The sequence below is a fragment of the Perognathus longimembris genome, chromosome 3, assembly GCF_023159225.1.
Source record: "Perognathus longimembris pacificus isolate PPM17 chromosome 3, ASM2315922v1, whole genome shotgun sequence".
Lineage (NCBI taxonomy): Eukaryota > Metazoa > Chordata > Mammalia > Rodentia > Heteromyidae > Perognathus > Perognathus longimembris.
In genome coordinates, this window is record NC_063163.1 from 79617527 (window position 1) to 79633566 (window position 16040).

The window sequence follows — 16040 nt, forward strand, 5'->3', positions numbered from 1 at the left end:
ATTGGCTCCCTGAACCGGATTCAGAAGCCCATCTCCTCTTTGGGGGGAGGGAGTTGCTTGTTTCCTCCCTTCTCTGACCCCTGACCCCACCCACCTTGGCTGCTGACTGGAAGCAATCTCAACTCTCCAAGATCTTCGCTGTGATGACTCTGGTGCCCTTGGCTTCCTGAACCTGGGGTCTGTCTCAGACGTAAATAAATCAGAACAAGCATGCCCTCTAGGCTAGTGGCATATGGCCCTAGCACGTGGTACAGCGGGCAGAGCAAAGGAGCAAGCCCTCCAGGAAGCCAGTATGGTGCAAACTATTCCATTTGTGCAGCCATTAGCTGGAAGGAACGCTGTCTGCTAGTGCTGCTTCCCTGAGCACCAGCATGGAACTTGGCCGGATCACAAACACCAAAGGAGGCTTCTTGTCTCCCAAGCACAGCATGGGAGGTGGGGGGGGGGGGTGGTGGCAGGCATCGACCCTGGGTGTGAAGCCGGCCCACAGACCCTGGAAGCCATGAAATGGTCCACTGGGAGCCAGGGTATGAAGAAGTTGGCAGAGGGAATGTCTGCACACAGGAGCCGCTGCTTTGCCTCGACACCACCTGCGTGACTGGGGACTCTCGGATCTCATTGAAAAAGAACCAAAAAGTGGGCTCCCTTCCTGGCTAGAACTTACTAAATATATCTGACTCCAGGGTGGGTGGGGAAGTGTCCTGCTAGTGATCGGTGGACTTGATAACTCTATGGTGACTCTATAGAATGCCACAAACAGCTCATTTCACACATACACACACCCCTACACTGAGCTCCGCATCCTCCCTCTGGTGGCTGTCCAGGGTGCTGGCTGCCCCATGGAGAGGCAGAAACCTTACATGATGGCAAACCAGCCTCTCCCAGGACCCAGCTCAGCTTCCTGCTTCCGCATTAGTTTGTTTACTGCCCTACCTTGATGAGGACATCATGAAACTTACACTAAAAGAAATACAGCCCCCAATTTGAGCTTCACAGTGGATGTGATGGGCTTGGTGCCCAATGGCTAGTTCTGGTCATTTTTGTCTTGGAAATTTGAGGGAGAATTTGTTCAATGTTTGTGCTTTGTGCTCACTGATGCCTCACTCCAGCCTCTGAGAAAGGCTGCAAAACACCCAGGAAGATCGTGAATCCTACAGTATATCCTAGTTTGTTGTTTTTTAAGGAAATGGGGTCTTATGCTTTTTACTTGAGGCTGTGACTCTACTACCTCTGCCTTCTACACAGATGGGATGACAAGCAGATGCCACCATGCCTGATTTGTTTATTGAGATGGGGGGGGTCTCCATAAATTTTAACCCTATCTGTCTTCACACTGCCATCTTCCCCTCTCTCCATTTTCCCCATAACGGGGCTGACGCATGTGACCACCATGCCAGGCCTTGATTTTCTTATTCCATACAAAACTCCATCAGCTCTCTGTGTGGGGTCCAGTGGGGTGACAGTTAGAAGCACTGTTTCCTTTGGCATCCTAGAAGGCAGGAAGCCTTCGCCCGATGCGGGCGGGCTGCAGGCCAGGCAGGTCTTGCTCTTATGCATCCCCTTTGGGGGCTGTGTCACCTCTCTCTGAGCCTCGGGGATCTCAGCCATAACATGGGGACAATTCTCCTGCCCTGCCCATCCTATAGGGATTCTCTGAGAAGCCAATTCATGCTCTCCAATATCCAACAGTGCGAGGGAGACTTCAGTGGTGTCTAAAAATAGGCTGCTTGAATGCTCCTCTGTGGTGGAGGCCTCTGTGCAGGCCAGGCCTTGACCGCAGGAGGTGAGTGGCTGTGAACCAGCTCACCCCCAAGCCCCTCCCTGGCGTCTTTCACACAGTCAAGCTTCTCCTAATTACCCCAGGGGCAGATGGCCGCTTTCAAACGGGCCTCTGAGCCAGCGCATGCTGACATTTACCTCAGGGTTTTTGTGTGTGAAGCAGCAGAACAAAGGCATGATAGGACTCCAGAGACCTTTGAAGCCACTTCCAGACTGTTCTTCAGCTGTCTCCTCCAGCGAAGAGAGTCCATGAACACATGTGCTGCTGGCCTCCTGCCAATGAAAGGTACAAGCTGCTCTGGTCACTGCTGTCCCCAAGAAAAGCTGACATCTGTGTGGCTTCTGCCAGCCCCTCGCTCCCACCGGAGGGCACCAGGGAGGTCCTGAGAAACTCACGTGACTGGCACCGAGGGTCAGGGCAGGCCGCCCGAGGAACAGTGGAGAAAGCTGAGTGGTGCTGGCTCACACCTGTCATCCTAGCTACTCAGGAGGCTGATATCTGAGGATTGCAGTTCAAAGCCAGCCTGGGCAGGAAAGTCCATGAGACTCTTGTCTCCAATGAATCACCAGGAAATTAAGAGTGGCGCTGTGGCTCAAGTGGTGGAGCACTAGCCTCGAGCTGAAGAGCCCAGAGCTCAGGCCCTGAGTTCAAGCCCCATGACCACCATCAACAGCAACCACAAACATTGAAAGTATCATTTGTAGCCCCCACCCCAGGATTCTACTAAGGGGGCAATCCCTTGGGGCTTCCTTGACACATAAATATGCAAGTGCTGAGTCCCACACCTACCAGACCCCAGTGAGAGAGAAGCCCTGGCGTCGGCAGTTCCTGAACTGTAACCTCCTAAGTGTGCCCACGGCTGGCAAGGTTTTTCTGGAATCTGAGGTGCTGGCAGCCGAGGCCTGGTGCGTGGTTCCACCTCACACCTGGACACCAGCAGCGTCCTTTGTCTTGTGTGACAGGGGAGGGGCAGAAGCTGAGTTCAACAGGAGCCTTGTGATGCATGCAACAGGGGCTACTTTTATTTTTAGGTTTGTTTTCTTTGTGCAGTACTGAGATCTGAACCCAGGGCCTCCCAGCATGCTCTCTACCCTCTGAGCCATGCCCCGGTCCTGCTTGGTTTTGTTATTCTTTTTAAATATATGGTTTCATGCCTTCTGCTCAGATTGACCTTTACCCCCCATCTACCCTCTCCTCTGTGGTTGGGATTCCAGCCTCTCCTTAAGGACAACTACACCGTCCAGTTTTGTATGCACACGTGTGTACATGTGCGCACGTGCATACACACGCTCACACACAGAGCTCCCCATGGAGCTGGACGAAGGTGGGCCCAAGCAGAGGCTCCCTCCCCTGCCCCATCCCCTTCTCATCTTTCTCCATACCCAGAGCTGGCTTTCAACACTAACACTTGACGCAGGCTCTGCCTGAGACCTGCCACAGCTCAGGGCAACTGCTAAGGACTAGGACGGTGGCTCCGTGGCAGAGCCCTGGCCCAGCACATGCAAGGGTCTTGGGTTCAATCCATTAGAGAGACAGCAATGGCCTCTGAATTTCCTATGTTGCTACTGTGAAGCTGGGGCTTTGCAGGTTAAATTATCTTAAAGAGTCCTTGCACCACATCCCGTGCACACTGTAGGTGAGGTGCTAGGTGCTCAGTCTTGAGCAGGCAAGAGCCCTCCCCCCCCAGATCCAGAACAGGAGGAGGGCAGTAGTACTGGGCCCTTTGCTCCCTTCTGTCCTCAAGTGCTCAGAATCAACATGAGACCCTGCCAGAGGAAAGGGGCTGGCGTGGCCGGGGACCCTATTGAAGAACAGAGTGATTTGCTCTTTCTGCATGTGCTTTGCTGTGGCGCCCTGTGCGGCCGTGGGCAAGTCGCTTGTCTCCTCTGAGCTTCCACCCCCAGCACTTTCCTCCAGCAGGGGCAGGTCGTCTCATGGGTCCTTTTCCCTCTGGTTTCAGATGGCAGTGCGGTGTTCCGAGGCTGTTTCCGCAGGCCCAACAACCTCTCCCTGGCCTTACCTGTGACTGTGGCCATGTCCAACATGTCGGTGGACAAGTGCGTGGATCTCTGCACAGAGAAGGTGCTCTTGGGGGTAGGGGAGGAGCCGGGGTGAGGCTAGGATTGAGAGGAGGTGAGGATAGACAGGTGAAGCCTGGGCTGTGGTAGACAGCAGGGTGGAGCTACACAGGTGGACATCACTGCCCCTGAGGGAGCTGCCAGAGCAAAGCTCGGGCTGAGGAGCCTGTGCAGGGGACAGCCGTGGCATGCGGATCGGGGCCTGGTCCCTGCAGGCAGTGTGGGGAACGTGTCTAGGTGACCAGTCACTGGATGAGGGCTGCGCTGAAGGCCCCATGCGTCCTTCACCCTGTCCAGCATCCCCGATGGGTATCTAGCCTTCCCCCCCTAATCAGACTGGGAGCGATGGAGGGGAGAGGCTTCGCAGCTGTCCCTCAGCGATGTCTGAGCCATGCCTGCCATGCCCCATGATGAGCTCACAGGCAGGGAGGACAAAAGACAACCCCCTCCCCTGCCACCACACTTCCCTTTCATTCCCACACTGCCAGTACTGAATGGCAGTTTTCGAGGCACCGGGCTTCCGGCTTGGTCGAATGAGAGCCTGGCTCATCTCTGGAACGAGGACGTGTCAAGGGGCTCCAGAATGGATGCCCTACAACACCAAGGCCCAGCGCTGCCCAGGGGCTCCATGATGGATGCCCCACAATGCCAAGGGTGAGGGCTGCTTGAGTCCTTGATCCTCTGGCTCACTTAGCATCTGGATGCATCGAGAGTGCTGTGTGCACAGTTATTCTCCTGTGCCATTTAGGGAAAGGAAGTCTGCATGTTCCTGGAGATGCAGATTTCTTTCCCTGGATATTCTCAGCCTGCTATTGGCTGGATCCAGACACAAAACCACGGACAGAGTGCAGACGGCGCCTGGCGCCAGTTCTACGGGACAGCATGGAACGTACAGGAGGTTTCCTTACACAAGGGCTTCCTCTATCTAGCAGCAGTGTAGAAGTGTCCTTTGAATGCAAGAATTGCGTTGAGAGCCAGGCGCCGGTGGCTAGTCAGGAGGCTGAGGTCTGAGGACGGAGGTTCAGATCCACAATGTGCTTCGCCTGCTTCCCATCTCCAGTCCGGGGCTCACTCCTTCTCTCCCTCGGCCTCCAGGAGTTCCCCCTGGCAGCTCTGGCGGGCACCGCCTGCCACTGTGGGTTCCCCACCACACGGTTCCCCCTGCACGAGCGAGAGGACGAGCAGCTGTGTGCGCAGAGGTGCAGCGCGGAGGAGTTTGAGAGCTGCGGGACCTCCAGTCACTTCATTGTGTACCAGACCCAGGTCCAAGGTCAGCCATGGCAGCCAGCGCTCTCGGGAGCTCCCGGCTCCCCCAGACGAGCAGGGAGGGGAGGGCGGCCATCTAGGCTCAGAGTCCAGGGGTGGGTTGGGGGGACGACAGGACCTGTCTGTACCCTTCTGCAAGGGGAGTGTCTGGCTCTTCCCTGGGCAGCAGTGGGTGGGGAGAGAGGCCCGGCTCACTCTTGGCTCAAACACAGCTGTGTTCCTGGGCGGGTTATGCTCCCCCACCCCTGCCTCAGTTTCTCCATCTGCACAATGAACCTATAGGTTGACTTCCAAAATCCCAGTTTTAGAACTCTGCAAATGTAGCTGGAACCTCTGTTCCTCTCTCCCTGAGTCCCCTCTTTCCCTCCCGTTCGTTCTTCTGCCTTTCCTCCTAGTGCTTCCCACACCTGCTTCTCTCCTCTGCTGTCTCTTGTGGCTTTCAGGGCTGGTAATGGCGACTTGTGGCTTCTTCTTGTGGTAGTGGTGGTGATGGTGGTGATGGTGGTGATGATGGTAGTGATGACAGTGGTGACAGTGATGGTGGTGGGAATGATGGCTATGGCGCTGGAGATGCTGTGGCAGTAGCCCCTGGATTTCTGGAAGGTCTTATTCTGTGACAGACCCAGTGCTGAGTCCTTCAAATGCATTTTCTCACTGACTGCCTCAGCTCCCCCAGGAGGCAGGAGTGGGCATCGCACCCACAGGAGGGAGGGGGGCATCACACCCGCGTCACAGGAGGGGCTGGAGGCTGCAAGCAGCTGAGGGACTTGTCTGGAGTAAGATTGTTTATCAACCTGTTCTCCTGACTGAGCCTCACAAAGGGCTGCTGGCACTCAGGTGGTGTTGGCGGGGGGGGGGGGGGGGGGGAGGAGGGGTATGGTTTGTGGGAATACTCAAGCCAAAGGAAGTCCCTGCAGGCTACCCCAGGATCTGCCACACTCACCACCATCTGTGCCACGTCTCACCCCACTGATGTAAACGTGTCACACACACACACACACACCAACCCCGAACCAAGGTCCCAGGGCTTGGAGACAAGTTACTCATCTATGTATGAGCGCAATTTGCTCTCAGGTCTCAGGTCCAAAGCCCCTTCTAGAAACTTATACCCACAAGGGCCTCTGTCCACCCAGGGCCTGTGGAGAACACAGAGCCAACACCACACCTTGGGGCTGGACCTCTTCCTGCAGCCAGTACCTAGGCACAGATGGGCAGCGGGGCACTGTGTCTGCCGGGCCTGCAACACAAGTCCTGCCTGCAGACTGGCCTGGGCTCTGTCATAGCACACACCCCAGCTGGCAGCACATCCATCCGGAGGAAGAGGCAGCTGATGGCAGGGTCCCAGTGGTGACTGCTTGCTGCTGCTGTCTTGCCTAGAACATAGACTCAGGGCTCTGTTTGCCCTCCAGTGGGGAAGGATGCACAGTTGCTGGTTTTCTGGGAGATGTCAGGCAGTCCGGAGAAAGCCCTCCAGTTCCGGCCTGGAGGGGACAGTCACACACGGACTAACTATCCTGTGAGCACTCAGTGTCGTGTTGAAGCAGCCAGGGCTAGATTAGATGCCAGAAGCTCGCCACCACAGACTGTCGCCGATTGGTCTGCACATCCTCGTGCCCTGTCCCCAGGTTGACCCCATATCCTGAGCTTTCCACATCACCCTGCAGGTCCTACACCCTGGGAAGGTTTGACTCTTGTGTGGTTTGGCCAAGAGCATGGTCTGATGCAACTGCCATTTATTGGGCAGGCGAAGCCCTGGCGTTTCTGGCAGGAACTAGATGGTTACTGAGCATTTCCTATGTGCACTGAGCCCTTTCTTCCTGCCTGCACACATCTGATCCTCTAATGTCCTACACAATACTCTCAACATACTTGGGAGTCATGACCATTTCTGTACCGAGGGATAGAGTGGCTTTACCAGCATAACAAGGCTAGGAGAGGACTGAGTTGAGATTCAAATGCAGGCAACTGGGGAGCTTCTCAAGACTGAACTTTTTTTTTTTTTTTTAATTTGGTTGGCTGTGAGGCCGGAACTCTGGGCCTGAATGCTGTCCTTGAGCCTCTTTCTGCTCACGGCTAACCCTGTACTACTTGAGACACAGCACCACTTCCAGTTTATGAGTGGTTAGTTGGAGATAAGAGTCTCACGGGGACTTTTCTGCCCAGGCTGGCTTCGAACCACCATCCTCAGATCTCAGCCTCCTGAGTTGGTAGGATGCCAGGTATGAGCCACTGGTGCCCCCATCAAGACTGCACTTGTAAGCACAGCTTCTCCACAGATGTTGCAAATGCTTCACATTCATTCTCCTACTTGCTGAACCCTGGGAGGTGCCTTGGCTCCACTGTAGGAAACTCAGGGGGCAGAAGGGTGTGGCATTCACGGCAGAAGCCAGGAGAGGTGGTCACCAGTACAGTCTGCTTGGATCTGTGTGGCGTTAGAACCAAATAAATTTGCTCTTCAGTGATGAGATCCATAGCCTTCACCTCAGGGTGTGCCTTGGGCTTCTGGGGTAGAAGTTGGGGGGTGGGGGGCCAAGGGGAAAAACGCTGCTCTGCTGGGGAGAAGCTGAGGCTGAGGAGAACACGCATTCCTCCTCTTCCCTGACTCTTAGTGAAACTGGGCAGCACAGTGCTCCTTTCTCACACGTATCTCACTTCATCCTGGGAGGGAGAGGAAGGGAAGAACTCCTCTCTCCTCCCATTTGCACAGCTGGGGGAAACTGAGGCCCATGGATGTTTGTTTTCATCATGGGCGCAGAGTCACAGCTGAGGAGTGGGAGTCTGGCCTGGTCCTTTCTGGCTGTGTGTGGCTGACCCCTGCATGTCCCCCCCCCCACGCTTCGCAGACAACCGGTGCATGGACAGAAGATTCCTGCCCGCCAAGTCCAAGCAGCTCATTGCTCTGGCCAGCTTCCCCGGTGCAGGCAACACGTGGGCCCGCCACCTCATTGAACTGGCCACTGGCTTCTACACCGGCAGCTACTACTTCGATGGCTCCTTATACAATAAAGGTGAGGGGACCGAGGGCCCTACTGGAATAGCCCCCTCCCGGCCCGCAGCACCTACTAGGGGCCACTCGGCTTGCCTGGGCCTAGGGTTTGAGTCCTACTCTGTGCTTCGTACCTTGCTTTCTTTTATACCTGACGACCATGGCTGCATCTCATGCTTTAGACCCTGGGCTACATCGGCTTGGGGTACCTGGCGATTTCTCCAGTACCCCACATGTGCCCAGCATCACATCCAGGCCTGCAGCTCCCGCCAGCAGCCCCCCTCCCCAACCCAGGCCTCGAAGCCCCCCTTGTGGCACCAACCACGGAGCCCTGCACAAAGCAGGTGCTCGACCAAGGCACGGTGGATAACCGAGCTCCCCAGCACTCCTGGGGCGTCCCAGCCTCCCTAACCTCTGTCCTGCGGTCCTAAAAGGGTTCAAAGGCGAGCGGGACCACTGGCGTAGCGGGCGGACTATCTGTATCAAGACGCACGAGAGCGGCCAGAAGGAGATCGAGGCCTTCGACGCCGCCATCCTGCTCATCCGCAACCCCTACAAGGCGCTCATGGCCGAATTCAACCGCAAGTACGGCGGCCACATTGGCTTCGCCGCGCACGCGCACTGGAAGGGCAAAGGTAAGGGTGGGCGTGGTTTGTGGCGGGGAGGCGGGGCTTGTGGGGCGGGGCTTCTGTAAAGGCGTGGATGGAGAGGGGGCTGTAGGGAGCCCGGCGGAGCCACCACAAGCGCCAGCATCCGTCCCAGCTGGCCGCAGGAGACAGGATAAAGAATGAGATTCCGAAGATGGAGTCCCAGCCTCCCACTTCCTAGAAAAGCTGCTCAACCTCCCTGAGGTGAGGTCCACCCTCCCCATAAGAGGGGAATGTAAGCCTGCAGAGAGGTGAGGGGGGTCCAAGATCTGGCTGCCTCCGCCTCCTGAGGGCTGGGATTACAGGCCTGCGCCACCACGCCTGGCAAGGGTTAACTTCTTTAACACCCGCAAGAATGATACCCACTTAACAGCTGGGACAAAACCAGAGTCACACCCCATCTTGCCCTTGGCCCTTCCCAGTTAGAACTGAGTTGACGCTCCCCCCCACACACACACACATTTACACCCCCACTTTGTTCTATCACATTAGTTTTATGACCTCCCTGGAGGAAGTCCAAAGCAAAATTTTATGTCATATGATTACACAAGGTGAATTGTTCTGGATCTGTTTAATGAAATAGATACCATGCTTAATGATTCCGTGGGGGAATGAGGGACAGCATGGCCATTAATCAGGTTCCTGTCCCTGAGAAGCTGGCGCAGAGGCTGGCCAGCCTGTGCCCAGCCAGCCAGCACACCTGTGGGACAGTTCCAGGAAAGTCCACCATGTGTTACCCATGTGTGGTAGCTCCATGTGCCTTTATCACTGCATCTGAGGCACTTATCAATTACCAGGAAGCCTGGGCTAATTGAGGGCTTTTGTCTTGATTTTTATTCTTCTTTCCAGTGAGGTAATTTTAACAGCTTAGCTGAGGGGGAGAGGGGCAGAACGGGCAAACACCTGCGACTAAACAGCTTGGAAGTCTGTGATGCTTTGGGAGGGGCTCAGGCCCAGCTGATGGGGTGCATGGGGTGTCTCAGGTGAAGCTGGTGACCCGTGGGAGCCTGAAACGTTAGGAAAGTGGCCATCGTTCATCCATCCTCTTCCAGGCTCGGTGCCAGCATCTCTGCACACAACCCACACAGCATCCGTAGGAGAGGGATCTTGACAGGTTTTGCCCATAGGCAGACTGAGTCTCAGAGACATCAACAAATATCTCCAAGGTCACACAGTAAGCAGAGAGGAATGGAGGCTTTGAACCCCACCATCAGACTGTAGAGTAGTCATCTAGGAACTTCTATGTGGGGAGAGGGGAGAGAAGGGGGTGAAGATTGGATAGAGGTTCAAGGCCAACTTGGTCAAGAAGTTAGCAAGACCTCCATCTCAAGTACCCAGTTGGGAGTGGCAGTGAACTCTTGTGAGACATACATAGGATCACAGTCTAGGCCAGCCCAGGCCCAAAAACTCACAACAAATATGAAAAATAAAGCCAGAAAGGGCTGGGGGGTTATGGTTCAAATGGCAGAGCACCCACAGAGCAGCAAGCATGAGGCTTTGAGTTCAAACCCCAGTACCATGGAAACATAAAACAAGGGAGGCACAAGCCAGGGACCGATGGCTCATGCCTGTCATCCCAGCTACTCCTGAGTCTGAGATCTGAGGATCATAGGTTGAAGCCAGCCCAGGCAGGAAAGTCCATGAGACTATTAGCTCCAATTAACCACCAAAAAGCCAGAAGTATAGCTGTGGTTCAAGTGGTCAATTGCTAGCCTTGAACAACAAAATAACTCAGGGACAGCACCTAGATCCTGAGTTCAAGTCCCCAGGCCGGCACCAAAGAGCCAGAGGTAAGGTGGGGCCAGCTGATGGATCAAGTGTTGTGGGATTTTTTTTAAGACCTCATTTTGTAGCCCTGCTTGGTCTCAAACTCAGTAGTCCTTACCTCTGCTTCCCAAGTGCCGGGACTATAAGTATGCACCATCACACCTGGCCTAGATAAGGTGCAGTTAGAGGGTTATTGGGAGAAAAGGAGGCCAGCTCCACCTGAAATAGACATGGCAGTGGGTTTGAACTCTGCCTTGAGCACCCACTGTGAACTTTAGGCCAGTTGCTCCATGTCTGTGAACCTTACTTTCCCTGTCAGAAACATGGGGCAGAAATTCTTCCTCGCTGGGTGAGACTCCGTGTAAAGTGCTCAGCACACCACTAACATCTAGCGGATGTCCCAGCAGGCAGTGGGGTACTGGCTTACTCCTCAGACAAAGTAGCCATATCCTTCCGGTGAGGTGTCCCCACCTACGCCAGAGGCCTGGCAGTTGAACATACCCCAAGGACCCCAGCCACCCTACACAGGGCCCCTCGAGTACCACCTGGCGCCCTTTCCCCCCAGAGGTTAGGCATGGCCACCATCTTGGTCAGCTGGGCTTTTCCTGTGACTGTAGCCAGGGAGTTGTCCTGAATCCCAAGGGTGCTGCAAGGTGACAGAGGTGGGGAGACATTCTGGAAAGTAGAACAGACTGGTACATTGGTACAATGTTCCTAGTCACCCAGATACAGCGGTTCTCAGCTCGTCCTAACAATGTGGGCCAGTGAGTCTGATCAATCATAAATAGTGCAATCTGGGCTGGGGATATGGCCTAGTGGCAAGAGAGCTTGCCTCGTATACATGAAGCCCTGGGTTCAATTCCCCAGCACCACATATACAGAAAACGGCCAGAAGTGGCGCTGTGGCTCAAGTGGCAGAGTGCTAGCCTTGAGCAAAAGGAAGCCAGGGACAGTGCTCAGGCCCTGAGTCCAAGGCCAGGACTGGCCAAAAATAAATAAATAAATAAATAAATAGTGCAATCTGAGAAGTAAAATAATCATAATGTCACGAACATCAATATTTCCCCAGCAGCTGTGGGATTCTGGGAGGGGCTAGGGGAGCAGGACTCTCAGCAAGGACAGAAACCAGAGATCATGTTTCAATTTGGCAGCTGGGAATTTCAATTTAGTTCAATGGCCCTTCATGGAGCCCCTGCTGTGTGCAAGGTGATAAGGGCCCGGGAGGGGGGACAGCTGGCTGCAGGTGGCTGGAAAAGAGCAGATTCTAGGATCAGGGTGCTCTTTTCTGTCTGTGGCCTCCAGCATGTGGCTGGCCTCTCTGTCTCCTCGCTGGTGAGAAGGGACCAGGAGTCCCTTCTTTTCAGGGTAGCTGTGAAGATTGAAGGCGATAATTTGCCTCCATCACCCAATGACGAATTAGGACGTCTTTGTTTTGGGTGGCACTGAGGTTTGAACTCAGGACCTGGAACTTGCCTGGCAGGTGCACTGAGACTCTACCGCTTGAGCTATGTCTCCAGGCCTTTTTTGAGCTGGTTAGAGTAGCCTATATATGTTAGGGTACCATATATTTCTGTGTTAGGGTAGCACACATTTCTATGTTGGGGTGCCATATATTTCTATATTAAGGTACCATTTATTTCTGTGTTAGGGTGGGGTATATTTATATGTTGGGGTACCATATGTTTTTATCTTGGGGTACCATATATATCTATGTTGGGATACCATATATTTTTTGTTGAACTATCATATATTTCTGTGTTGGGGTGATATAGATAGATAGATAGATAGATAGATAGATAGATAGATAGATAGATAGATGATAGATGGATGTTACGGTGCGATACAGTTCTATGTTGGAAACCATATTGCTCCATGTTGGGGTACCATATATTTCTGTGTTGGGGTACCATATAGTTCCATGTTGGGATACCATATATTTCTGCCAGGGTATCATACATTTCTGTGTTGGGGTACCATATGTTTTTTGATGGAGTACCATATATTTCCATGTTAGGGCATCATATATTTCCATGTTGGGATGCCATATATATCTTTGTTGGGGTACCACATGTTTCCATGTTGGGGTAGCACTCACTTCCATGTTCGAGGGCCTTCATCTGTATATTGTTAGCGCACAGATCGTCAGGGCTCTGCCTGGCCCCGGGTGAACTTTCCTGTTCCCAGAGGAGAGAGGCAGCGGGGCCCGGCGGGAGGCGCGGGCACAGGCAGCTCGGGCATGTGGAAGGCGTGGGCCAGGGGCCCTTGGGAATCCACCCCTCCCCACCGCCCCGTCCCGTGTCCCCCGCAGAGTGGCCGGAGTTCGTGCGCAACTACGCGCCGTGGTGGGCCACGCACACGCTGGACTGGCTGAAGTTCGGCAAGCGGGTGCTGGTGGTGCACTTCGAGGACCTGAAGCGGGACCTGTTCGCGCAGCTGGGCCGCATGGTGCGCCTGCTGGGCGCGGCGGCGCGCGAGGACCGGCTGCTGTGCGTGGAGAGCCAGAAGGACGGCAACTTCAAGCGCTCGGGGCTGCGCAAGCTCGAGTTCGACCCCTACACGCCCGACATGCGCAGGACCATCGCCGCCTACATCCGCATGGTGGACGCCGCGCTCCGGGCGCGCAACCTCACCGGGGTGCCCGACGACTACTGCCCGAGATGACGCCCCCACCCCACCCCGGCTCCCGCCAAGCCCTGGCATCCCACATGACAGAGGGGGCTCCTGGAGGGACGGGATCCCAGGCCTCGGACGTGGACCCTTGGTCTGTCCCCCCCGACCCAGTCCCCACCGCTCTGGGGTCCACTGGTGGAAGGGAGGGGTCCTTGTCCTCCAGGAGACGAGCTGGGTCCCCTCCCTCGCGTGGGTGACAGCAGGGGGGTGCTGTCACAGACACACGTGATGCCTCTGGGAGCCCTTCTCCTCCCCACTCAGGAAGTCCGGGCATTTTTGCCTGGTTCAGGCCACCCTCTGTGTGGACGGGCCTGGGGATCTGACCCTTGGGGCTGGGGTGGGGAAGGCACAACGGTGCTCAGGGTCGATCTCTTGGCACCACCTGAGGGCGGCAGGCGTTGGTCAAGCTGCGCCGGGGACGAGGCTGGGTGTCCTTCTCCTCTAGGGCTGGAGGCCTGCCCTTCCCTCCCATCGTGCACCTGGGGGCGGGAGGAGAGAGAGGTCTTGGGGTCTCTCCAGGCATCGACTAACCGAACATGCAGGGACACAGCTCTTTATCGCAGGACCCAACACATCCACCTGACCCTTCACAGGGCATCGTCTGCCACCGAGGGCTCCACACCAGAGGGGCTCGCAGACCCCTCACCACCTGCCCAGACCCCAAGCCTCCCTTCAATGGCAGCCCGGCACAGCCCTCTTCCCCACCGAGGCCTCGTAGGAGCCAGGAGACAACCGCCTCCTCCTCACAACCATCCCACCATGGTCTTGATGCCGAGACACCAAACCAAAGGATTTCTGAGGATCTGAATCACTAATTGTCTATTACCAAAAAAAAAAAAAAGCATCAATCCAGAACCCCATCTGTGTGATTCCCACCTCGGGTACCTGTGGCTCCCACCATGTACATACAAAAGCCATAGTCACAGCCTTTGCTCCTGTGGAGTGCCCCCCAGGCCCTCATGTGGTCCTTCTGGGGTGCAAAGGGAGCCTCCAGCTAGCCAAGGGACTCTGGAGAAGGCAAGTGAGAAGAGATTTATTTTTTTAAGAGAAATATGACTAATACATTCGGCCCCCTGGATCCTGGCCAAGCAAAGAGAAAGGACTCAGGCCTGTACCTGTGTCTCCTCTCGAATGCCCTCGTCTATAGGGTTTGGGCCAGCCCAGGACTCAGCCAGTGGGCTCTGAATGCAGTTTGTACCGTGTTTCTCCCACCCACACCCCTGGGCTACTTTCTAGCCTTCTTTTTATGGGTGGTGGGGGCCCCTGGCCTCCCTGCCTGCTAGGAGGTGGGCTCTCGCTGGGAGAAGCTTGGTCCAGGACCCTGGGGCCTGGTCTTCGCTAGTGGTGACCTCCAACCACAACTTCTGTCTGAAGAACCCTCAGGCCTGTGACTATCATTAAAGACGAGTTTTGTTGACAATTTGACCATGTGGTGGAGTGTTGTGTGAGGGGCTTTGCAGGAGGGGCTATTTCTTGTGTGTGGGGGGGGGTGCCCATGAGGATGGATTATGTGGTGGCTGAAGGAGACGTCTGCAGCAGAGTCAAGTATCCTGCTTGGTTTTGTACAAGAGTATGGGAAGGGGTTATCTATGGGAGGGGGTCCCTGTCAGTGTGTGAGAGAGAGAAACAGGTGGACAGAGAGACAAAGACAGAGACAGAAAACGGGGCGGGGCGCGGGGGGAGGCTGGCAATATGGCCTAGTGGCAAGAGTGCTTGCCTCGAATGCATGAAGCCAGCACCACATACACAGAAAACGGCCAGAAGTGGCGCTGTGGCTCAAGTGGCAGAGTGCTAGCCTTGAGCAAAAAGAAGCCAGGGACAGTGCCCAGGCCCTGAGTTCAAGGCCCAGAACTGGCAAAGGAGGAGGAGGAGGAGGAGGAGGAGGAGGAGGAGGAGGAGGAGGAGGAGGAGGAGGAGGAGGAGGAGGAGGAGGGAAGGGAGGGAGGGAGGGAGGGAGGGAGGGAGGGAGGGAGGGAGGGAGGGAGGGAGGGAGGGAGGGAGGGAGGGAGGGAACGGAGGGGGGGAGGAGATGCTGAGTCCATATCTATGGAATGGAGAGGCCAGTGCTGGGCCTGGCCTGGAATCAGGGACACACCGGCTCTCATGCTGCTCCAATCTCACAGTGGCTGCTGACTGCTGGAGTTTCTTCCAGATCTCTCCAGCAAGCCTAGAGGTGGCCATGAGGTGGCCAGTAGACAAGGTGGGAGGAGAAAGGAGAAGGGCAAAGAAGAGGCAAAGCAGGTCCTGGTGGATCCATCCTCCACTCCCCTGCTGCCCCACAGGGCCCAGCCCTCTCCCAGTCCTATCTCTGCACTACCACCTTCCTCCTCACACACACACACACCCATGGCACCTCTTGCTTGTCTTTCTGCCTCCTTGTTCCTTCCTCTTCCCTTCCAGTCAGTCACCCACGCTCTGTCACCTCTTTCTTGATTGCTGTGTGAGTTTGTGCTAATCTAGTGTCATTGCACTCTCGGTCCTTCCCTCCCATCCTCTCCCATTGTCCCTCCTTTCTTCTCATCCTGGGGAGCGGGGGCGACATAGTGAGACAAATGGTACCCAGGCTGGTAACCAAGGAAGTGGTTGCCTTAGTAACAGAGTCTGCAGGCACATGCTGCCCTGCCCCATCCCTTCCAGTGGCGGAGAGAATGGCTGGGATGGGTGGGGTGTGATCATTGAGCCAGTAAGACACTGTTGTAGTCACATTTACAAGAGGGAACTGATGTCATGCCAGCTCAGTGCCTGGCACTGTGGTGACTTGAGGAAGTATCCTGAGGGCTTGGTGGTGGGCTGTGTGTGTGGAGGACAGGAGGACCCCAGGGGCTCATCTGGCATCTTGGGGAGGA

The 16040-nt window shown here is 55.4% G+C and overlaps 1 protein-coding gene across 2 annotated transcripts in view; it reads left to right on the forward strand.

The window, feature by feature from the left end:
* Wscd2 (WSC domain containing 2) overlaps window positions 1-14619 on the forward strand; it is a 58044-nt gene extending 43425 nt beyond the window's left edge. The window contains exons 5-9 of one of the 2 annotated variants that reach the window (XM_048342757.1): window positions 3741-3862; window positions 4954-5128; window positions 7968-8132; window positions 8545-8745; window positions 12833-14619. In XM_048342757.1, coding sequence (XP_048198714.1) covers window positions 3741-3862; window positions 4954-5128; window positions 7968-8132; window positions 8545-8745; window positions 12833-13185 — 1016 coding nt within the window. In that variant the 3' untranslated portion in view covers window positions 13186-14619. The remainder of the gene's footprint in view (window positions 1-3740; window positions 3863-4953; window positions 5129-7967; window positions 8133-8544; window positions 8746-12832) is intronic. The other variant, XM_048342758.1, reaches the window with a different exon arrangement.
* The last annotated feature ends 1421 nt before the right edge of the window (window positions 14620-16040 follow it).